This window comes from Engraulis encrasicolus, chromosome 19, assembly GCF_034702125.1.
Source record: "Engraulis encrasicolus isolate BLACKSEA-1 chromosome 19, IST_EnEncr_1.0, whole genome shotgun sequence".
Taxonomy (NCBI): domain Eukaryota; kingdom Metazoa; phylum Chordata; class Actinopteri; order Clupeiformes; family Engraulidae; genus Engraulis; species Engraulis encrasicolus.
Window position 1 is genome coordinate 19,995,247 of NC_085875.1, and position 10,000 is coordinate 20,005,246.

Here is a 10,000-nt window from a genome sequence, read left to right on the forward strand (position 1 = left end):
AGTGTACAACCTGGAACTTTATGGACCTATACTGCACCTCAGAGTTAATTACTGTATGTGTGACAGAGGTTTTGCTGCGCCTGTTCGTTGCCCTCGGGGCGCGAACGTGTGACCTTGTCAACTACATCGGTTCGGAAATGGGAGGCACAGTACAATACCGCTGGACTAAAGGACCAGTCCCCCATCCCAACGGCATCGACACTGTATGAGGCTTTGGGAGGGAGGTTTACTAACGTTCCACGCCAACTCTGCTAGTTAGCCATTGATTCTGATGTGTTATCGAACTGTTTTACTCATAGAGGACAATTGTCTGTCTTTCTCAGGACTACCTAAAGCAGGTCCTGGACATCGACCTGCACGCTCAAATTCACTTTGGACGAGTGTTCATGAAACCCGGGTAAGTGTTTAATAACAGTGTTGTTTAATAGACTCTGTGCCATTGCAGAGATCATAGACGCCATCTGATGCTTTGTGATGATTTTCTCAATGCTTCCCTTGTTTTCACAGTCTTCCTACCACATTTGCCACTCTTGACATCAATGGACACCGAAAACTGATATTTGCCCTCCCAGGTAATTGGTGTGTGTGTGTGTGTGTGTGTGTGTGTGTGTGTGTGTGTGTGTGTGTGTGTGTGTGTGTGTGTGTGTGTGTGTGTGTGTGTGTGTGTGTGTGTGTGTGTGTGTGTGTGTGTGTGTGTGTGTGTGTGTGTCAGGGCTTGACACTGGCACCTGCCAACCGGTCAAATGCTGGTAAAACTTGGCTGTGGCTAGTAATACTTTCAATGTCGCTAGCCAATTTGGTTGGCAGCTTATTCCTTATACATATGTATCATCATAGCCTACATTCTGTTGCTTGCCCCTTGTGTATCAATTGTTTGTATTTAAGTTCAAGAAAAAGCTCAGAAACTCAGTTTTGTATTTGCTTGATGTACAGGTATTTCCATGTAGAAAGCTGTACAATCATCTTGCATTAGCACCTCATCTTCTGAGGTTAGATGTACACTATCATGATAAAGAAAAAAAGCACTATCAAATCTGTGGCAAGTGGAATACCTGAATGGCTAGTGACTCAGGAAAACCACTAGTCACAGTGGCCGATGGGTGAAAATGTTGATGTCAAGCTCTGGTCTCTCTGTGTGTGTGTGTGTGTGTGTGTGTGTGTGTGTGTGTGTGTGTGTGTGCGTGTGCGTGTGCGCGTGCGCGTGCGCGTGCACGTGCGCGTGTACGTCTGTGTCTGTGTCTGTGTATCTGTGTGTCTGTGTGTGTCTGTGTCTGTGTGTGCATGTGAGAGTTGTAAGAGTGTGACTGATCCATTACAGTGCTCCTCATGTATACCCACATGCATTTAACCAAAGAATTTCTCAAAACTCTTTGAATACTCTTTCTTGTTTATAATCAGTACAGATACTTACAGTACAGTACTGCTAATTTTAATGCAGATCTGAAATTATTGCATGGATGAAGCACATTTAAGTATACACTTGTATGTACTTAATTCCCAACCCAGTGGTGCATTTTTAATTCTTAATCATATAACATACTGTTGTTGGCATCTTTACAATTTTAATTTTTTTAAAAAAAAGCTATTTTAAAAATTAATATATTTGGTGCATGCAATATCCACTCCACTGTTCAGATGTTCAAATTACTGTTGGAACCCAAATGCAAATTTCCTAAATTATTCATAAATTTCTTATGATGGCTATAAAAAAGGTTGCCATTTTAAAACTGTTCTGGAGCACTTTACCCAGGGGGTCTTACAAACCAAATGATTTCGTTCCAGCTGGCAATACCTTTATTAGTTTGTGGTGTTACTGACTACAAGAGCGACTCCCTTTAGCAATTTATGAACCTTGAAATATAATTTTATCATCACACTTTCATCTTTTTGTAACATGTGGACCCCAGATTAACAGAGTATCCAATGGAACTTTGGAGGTTCTATTTCCAGCTGCAGTATTTAGTAGCCTAGTAGTAGTAGTAGTAGTAGTGGTAGTAGTAGCAGTAGTAGTTATTTAAGTAGTTTAGAAATCGAAGAAGCCACCTCTTAATAGTATTTTTGCACTGATGAATATAGTATACACACGTGTTTTCCAGTCACACGAGTTTTCCGAAAAAAGTTGAATGAAACTTCATGCTTAGCCCTCCTTGCTTGCTTGAGTGCCCTCCCCTTTCTGGACCCAGACCCAGACCCAACCCCAACCCCAAACCCACCCCATTCACCTCATCCTGCCTCCCCCTCCACTCATCTCACTAACCCCCAGTCTGTGTAGGTCTATGCAGGTTCCTGTCCCATCATATCTCCTACCCCATGTCCCTGCACACAAACACATCAGATACTAACATATTTGGCTCGTAGCCCAAAATCCATTGCATATCGCACTCTCCTTCTTCTCTCGGCATCTCCCAACCCAACATGCACACACAACATGATGTGCCACAGTGGTTCTCCCTCTGTCTTGAACCTGGCGTCAGAGTTCAGGAGAAAAAGGGGCTGCTCTCTTATCTGTGTAAAGATGTCATGTGTTCTTGTGTTGTTTCATAAGATGACTCCCCCTGCTGGTATCTTACTGTAAGTGTCGTCCACATTAATTTGTTTTCACCATATCGTAGCCAATAAGTGCTCCGATGGGTTATACTTAGAAGAAAAAGATGTATTGTCCATACTTAAATATCAGGAAACCTAAAAACTGGTAAGTATTGTGCGTACGAGCAAAGGTCAGAGTCAGAGAAGGAAGGGTATGTTATGTTTCACAATAGTGAAAATGATTCATTTCACATATTATCAAGGAAGTAGACATCACACTGAAAATATATAATTAGGGCAATTTTTTTTTGTAATATAACAGATGCTTTTGTTTTTCACTGTGTCGCCACCAAAACACAGAGCAGGTGTGCAATAAATCAAGGAGTAACCGCTTTTCCAAGGTAATTCAGGAGCTCAGAAAATAGCAGTAGTGTGAATGTCTGTCACTAACTTAACAACTCTTACAGTGCTGCTTGGAAGTACTGGAACACTCCAGACATGGTCAATGTTTTTGTAAAAAAAATTAACAGAACCTTATTTAATAATAAAAAGAAAACATCAGCTGAAAACCTAACCTAATAATAATCATGTAAAAGCAATTTAATGTGGACATAACCGCTCCCTATGACCTACTAACCGCTGCAAACTGCGCCCTGTAATTTTACCAGACTTTTTTTTTTTCGTTTTGGTTTTGTTGTGTTTGGTCAATTTGACAAACCTGACTGGCCACCATGGCCCCTCCAAGGCCCACCCTCCTCTGTCAGTCCCGATATGCTCTCTTTTTGATCCTCCGATACTCGAGCCATCAGCCCTTGTGTCCATGTGTCCATCAGTCCTGTGAGTGGAGCTGGGCTATTAGGCTATAGGCTGTGTTGACAGCCCTTCTCTCTTCTCTGTCTTTCTTCTTTCTTCTTCTGTTTATTTTGTTTTCTTTCATTTCCTCCTTGCTTGCTTGTTTGCCTTTTGCTTTCATTCTTGGTCTTTCTGTGGTATCTATCTATCTATCTATCTATCTATCTATCTATCTATCTATCTATCTATCTATCTATCTATCTATCTATCTATCTATCTATCTATCTATCTATCTATCCTTCTGGCCCCCTTTCTTGCTGTTCTCCTCATCTCTTACCCTATCAATATATTCTTTCTTTCTTTCTATCTGTTCCTTCTCTTCGGTCTCTCTCTCTTGCTCCCTCCCTCCCTTGCTCTCTCTTTCTCTCCTTCTCCCTCTCTCTCTTTCTCTCCTTCTCTCTCTCTCTCTCTCTCTCTCTCTCTCTCTCTCTCTCTCTCTCTCTCTCTCTCTCTCTCTCTCTCTCTCTCTCTCTCTCTCTCTCTCTCTCTCTCTCTCTCTCTCTCTCTCTCTGTGGTGTCTCTGTTGTGTGTCATGGCTCCCCCTCCCCCGTCCTAAGGTAATTTCAGCTACAGGGACACAGGGGCCTCTCTGCTGGATGGAGTGCCCCTGAGTGACAGCGAGGCCAGCAGGACCCCCGTCTCGCCCCCGGCCCGCGGAAGTAGGTGCTCTCCAAAAAAACTTTGGAGGACCATACTCCAACAACAAAGAGATAAATATTTAAACCAAACAGATGAAGAACTATCTCAATAATTGAAACAAGAAATAATTGAAACCTGTCACTACTGCTCAGAAAACGGAATGAGTTTTTTTTCCCCCTTTTTCTCTAACTTGGAACAACTGAGGAATCATGTTTGGCCCTTAAAATGTGAACGCAATTTCGGGCCTCATCTTTTTTTTCCTTTGGAAATTCAGATTTAGCTTGACCCCTAAGGAAGATTAGATGAAAACGGATCATCTTAAATGGAAAGCAATCTTCAGAAGCCATTTATTCTGTTCTGTTTTCTGAGAGACATTGGTATTATTGTCATTATTATTTTTTAAGTATAGTGTTTGTTGTGTTCTGTTTAAGTTTGTTTGTTCCTCTGTGGTGCTTGCTGTCCATTGGTTGGTTGGTTGGTGTGGTTGTATCACACAGTGGTTCTTCTATACCGTCTCCGTTGCCCGCCCACCCACTCAAGGCCCCCCCTGTGAACTGGAGAAATCAGCTGTCCCCTTGTCCTGCTTGCTGCGGAGGTCTTGAACGTCCCCCATCCCAGAGCCCTTGATGCAAGCACAAGCACATGCCTTTCCTCTTGCTAGCTCCTTCAACAACGTCACACAAAACCTCACACACCAAAAAGCAGCAACAATAAGATGGGTGTCATTGACTTGAGAGTGCATCCCTTACCTGTTTGTCAGAAAAGCCAAGTTGTACTGTACACAACTTAGACTTCTTTTTTGGGAGCTTTGAGATGTTTCACTGGTCCATCCCAAATAAAAGGTTTCTTCTTTTGATCAGTGGCATCTCTTCAAGCTCCTAAATGAAGCCGTGGCTTTCTTGACTAATATGACCTGTGTGAATGAGAGATCTTTGCAGACATCCTTCTTTTTGCTCTTTCCATTTTTTTCTTACACACATGCACACAGTGTGGTGGTCTTGATCACACCGACGCGTGTGTATTTTGTGTGCAAGTTTATTCATGTGTGTTTGTGTGAGGAAAAAAAACTGACCAGGATTGCAAAACCCCACAACATGGTTAAACCAAAGGCTCCCCCTATTCGCTCACCATTCGCTACACTTCTGTGTTTTATTTGTCACCTATCCTGAGAGCATGGCTCAGTACACTAACCCAAATACCTTGCCTATTACTACCACCCACCCCATTCACCCTATTGTGCCTATCCTCTATCCCAGCCCTAAACCTTCTTCCTTATTTTTGAAACGAATCCTTTTCACGCACGGGGCAATCCATTGACCCTGATTCCATTCCTATTTTCCAGAAGTATTGATTGTCTGTTGCATTGACTAGTTCCGTAGAACATGCCATCTTTCATCATTATTATTAATTTTTTCCCCTGTTGTTTCATGTTTTTCGCTGTCTGTCCATGTCTCTTTCTGTTGTTCCCACAGGCAATCCGGTGTCAGCTGTAGTCACCTGCAATCTCTTTGTCATCCCCGCTCTGAGGAAGATGCAAGGGATCCTGGATCCACGGCCAACCATCATCAAAGCTCGGGTAACCAGCCTACGCTACCAACCACCCAGCCTAATAGCAGTGATGCGCAACCTGAATTCAGGACCTACAATCCAGTGCCACCAAGGAGTGCAACCAGGGCTCTAAATGAACACTGGCCAACTGGCCTAACGCTGGTGAAAATTGTTTGGCTGGTACAAAAGAAAGCTTACCAGCCACTTAAACTGATAGTAAGTGTATGTGTGGCTAGTAAGATTTAACATCTCATTAACATACCGGTATGCAACATGCACCATAATCCAAAAGGCTTGGTTGGCTTGACCTGGTCTGATTGCCCTATTTGAACATGTTAAAGCTGTTCTTTTGGAGCCTGGATTCAGAGGGTACAACTAATTTTACCTGTCCACTTGGGCCACTTGGACAGATAAAACCAGGTAATGTGGAATACATGTATCTGGCACTGGATTGTGGACTGGATTGCGTCCAGATTGCCCATCACAGCCATCAGGGCTTGAAATGAGCGAGAGAACACCATCACTAGCGTTATCTGTGAAGATTCTCATTCATCCAGATCATATTATCCAAATAGTGTAGTTGCAAGCAACTGGACCTCTTATTGGAGCATATGGGCCAGTCATGGCTTAGAGCGCTAGCCTTTAGATCAGAGGGTTGCAGGTTCAAATCCCACCCTTACCAGCACCTTCATCCATGGCTGAAATCCCCTTGAGCAAGGCACCTATCCCCGCATTGCTCCAGTGCCTGTGACCAATAACCTGAACCTAAACAAGTCTAAGTCGCCTTGGATACAAGCGACAGCTGCAGTAAGTGTAATATAATAATGTAATTGAGCTTGTGAGATGGTCTGTTCCTCATTCAAGGAGCTTCACATCTTCCATGTCTAGTTCCTTACCACTAAATTCTTTGGATTATGGTTGTGAATTATGGCTATGGTCTGTCTGCCCTACCAATCAGAGTCTGGTGCCTTTGCATTTCAGTCGATATCTTTTCCCCACAGTAGATGTACCTAAATGCAATGATCTTCAGTGTCAGTGATCTGTGTTTTTCTCCCTTTCAGTTATCATGTGATGTGAAGTTGGATCCACGGCCCGAGTACCACCGCTGCATACTAACATGGCATCATCAGGAGCCATTGCCATGGGCACAGAGCACAGGTACAGAGAGCACACTACACCAGAGTTCTTATAGACAGAGATACGGCATTCTAGTTCTTTTCCGGTAAGCACTTTATGGCGGGTGAATTTAGGAGACCTTCGGTTAGTAGACCCTCAGAGTCCTGAGGTTGAGAATAAATGGAGTGGAGCTGTAGATGACGGTAGCGCACTTCTTGTGCAAACACCTCAAAAATAGAAGAAGAAGGAGTGGACAACGCCCCCTTAGGAGACCCACCTTGAGCACACTCTTTTGCATTGGGTGGGCGGGTTTTGAATCCTCTTTATTAATCCAACCTCTTTGACTACACCCTGTCAGGGCTAACTGACTAGCCTCGGGCTGTTCAGTCGTACCAAAGAGAGTAGATTAGAGAAAGAGGATTCAAACTCCGCCCACCCAATGAAAAGGCGTGTGCTCAAGTTTGGTCTTCTAAGGGGGCGTTGTCCCCTCCTTCTTCATCTCTTTCTGTGGCATTTGGTGATGTCTTGCATAAGATATGCGCTACCGCCATCTACAGTGCCAAGGGAACTCCATTTATTCTCAACTTAAAGCCTCCAAAGGTCTCCCAACTGCAGGTCTCCTAATGGGGCGCTCACATGACCTCACCTGGATCAAGGAAATGCACAGGCTTGAAGTATCTTACTCTAATCTACTCTCTTTGGTCTTACTGTACCAATTTAGGTCTGAGGTAGCAGTAGATTGAGAAGTACCACAATGAACATGTTTAATGTGTATTAGAGTATTCCATATACAATGTGTAATGCGTGTGGTACGACACCTTGATTTCCTTTGGAGATCAGTTCCTCTACTACTCCATCTACAAACATCTCCGTCTCCGTCTGTGTGGTGTGTACAGGGAACCAGATGAGCAGTCGACTCATGAGCATGCGCAGTGCCAACGGCCTGCTGATGCTGCCGCCCAAGACCGAGCAATACGTGGAGCTGCACAAGGGGGAGGTGGTGGACGTCATGGTTATCGGACGACTATGATGGTGACGTCCCCACCCCAACGGACAGCGAGACGGACGGAGAGAGACAGACACAGAGAGAAAGAGAAAGAAAGAGACATGGATAAGAAAAGGAGGAGGAGGAGGAGGAAGTGGTGCATGTCCACATATCATTACTATTCTGTAATATGCAAATGGCACAGCAAGTTTGTACTGATTTGACCAACCCGACGTTGATTGGAAGGGGTAATCAACAACTCACTGACTGCTGAAAACAAAAAGTGGTTTACTGTACTGGCAATGTTACTTGGAAAAAGAAATCCTTATTATTTCAAAACGAAAGAAATCGAAAAAAAATATTATACCTTTTAAAATAAGACTATATATAATATATAAGATTTATTCTGTAATATATTATTATGATTATTATTATGAATATCATCATCACCATCATTCTATTAAGCAACTCTGTTCTCGTTTCATCGCAAAATTGCTTTGTGTGTTCTCAACGCTAGCCCTTATAGATAGCTGTAGCATTTTAGTAGAAAGCTGTAGATTCCTGACTGGGATTCATTGAAATGCTTATTTCCGGACTTTAGAGGACGTAAGGACAAAAAGTGTTGGGGGGGTCGGGGAGGGTGTTTGGGGGTGTTATGTTTTTGGATTTGGGGTGGGTGGGTGGTCTGGTTTGGTTGGAGGTGGGGGTTGGGAACAGGGTAGGGCCAAGGAAGGATACATGGAGGGGGGGGAGGGGGTCTGGATGTAGCCAGCGTGCGTGCGTGCGTGCCACCGCTTTTTGTATGGAAGTCACCAGGGCGTCCAAAGGCATTCATTCCCAACAGCTTTGCTTGTCCTTATTCTTGTGAGTCGTGTTCATGTGCACTGTGCCAACAGTCGGGAATCTGGGGCCTGGGCTGGGTGGAGGAGGAGGAGGTGGTAAGAGGGTGCGGAGGGAAGGAAGTGAAGGGGGGCCAGGAAGGACTTGGACAGGGGATTGGGGGGTGGGGGTGGGGGTGGAGATGTCTTGGGAGGTGGTGTGTATGTGTGTGTTGGGGGGGGGGGGGTCGCAGACAAGGTCAACTCTGGCTTCACTAAAGCGCTCTGAGTCGTGGAACCATCAGACACAGAGATGCAGACTCACTGCAGAAGCCACACTTTGCGGGGCCTTGTCCTTTTCTGGAAACATCCATCAATGCTGTGGAGCAACGTGACCTTTAGGATCCCATCACTCCTGCGTCCCAGGACACCCCCCACCCCCCTCACTCCAGAGTCCCTGGACATGCCTCTTTTCCACCTGTCCACCCCCACCTTCCTCTCCCCACACCTTGGCCACCTCATCCCAGGCACTCCCCCCTAACCCTGTCTGTCCACACCCAGAGGGTCTAAGGCAGATCTTTTTTTTTTGTTCGTTTTTGGTTTGGTTCAACGTTTTAAAAAAAAGATCAAGAAAAAAAAACAACTGAAGGAAACAACAGCTTATTTAAAGCGCTGAAAGTCTTTTTTAAATATTCAAATATAAATAAATATATAAATATAAATATATATATATAAGAAAAAAGAAAACTGTACAGTAAAATGATGGGTGATATTGTACAGATGTGTGACCAGCACTCCTATGAATATACTTGAGGATGAGGATGAGCTCCTTAAAAAAACAAAAACAAAAACAAAACAAAAAAAACCTCTGTACTATAAAGACATTTTCTGTAATGATATTGAAACTGATGAGAGATAATTAAAACCTCGATCATTACATAATACATTTTGCCTCTGCTTGTTTTTTTTCAGTTTCGGTGTTTTTTGCTATTTTATTTTGTTATGAATGAAATACATTGTATTATTATTACTATTATTATTATTACTATTACTATTACGATTATTATTATTATTATTATTATTATTATTATTATACCGGTACTCTGAATTTCACAATTGTTCTCATTTTATTTTCTCAACCTGTTTCCTATTATATTCCAGATATATTTTTATTCTCTTGCCGATTTTGCAAAGCAAATCTAATAATGACTACATTCATCTAGGATACTCTGTAAATATATATATTTTTAATCTGTCTTTTGTAGGGCCTTTTATGTTGAGATGGGCGCACTGTTTTTACTTATAAATAGTTTGGTTTGAAGCAACTGGACTGGTTTCCAAAACATCAGGCCAGAACTGAGAAGACTTATTTTAAAGCTGCAAATGTGTCCAGTTGCGTACAACTGGATGAATGAGAATTTTCATAGGGTCATGTGGGTAGTTCTACAACAGCCCTTTTAGTCTTCCTAAAAAAACGTTTTACTCAAAGATCTGTGGTAGGCCATTTTTTCCAATA

At 43.0% G+C, this 10,000-nt stretch overlaps 1 protein-coding gene across 4 annotated transcripts in view; it reads left to right on the forward strand.

Moving 5' to 3' along the window:
- gphna (gephyrin a) overlaps window positions 1-8,290 on the forward strand; it is a 148,998-nt gene extending 140,708 nt beyond the window's left edge. For all 4 annotated transcript variants that reach the window (XM_063183765.1, XM_063183766.1, XM_063183767.1 and 1 more), the window contains 5 exons: window positions 324-397; window positions 508-572; window positions 5,490-5,593; window positions 6,627-6,723; window positions 7,578-8,290. In XM_063183765.1, the coding sequence (XP_063039835.1) occupies window positions 324-397; window positions 508-572; window positions 5,490-5,593; window positions 6,627-6,723; window positions 7,578-7,711 (474 nt within the window). In that variant the 3' untranslated portion in view covers window positions 7,712-8,290. The remainder of the gene's footprint in view (window positions 1-323; window positions 398-507; window positions 573-5,489; window positions 5,594-6,626; window positions 6,724-7,577) is intronic.
- Window positions 8,291-10,000: the final 1,710 nt, after the last annotated feature.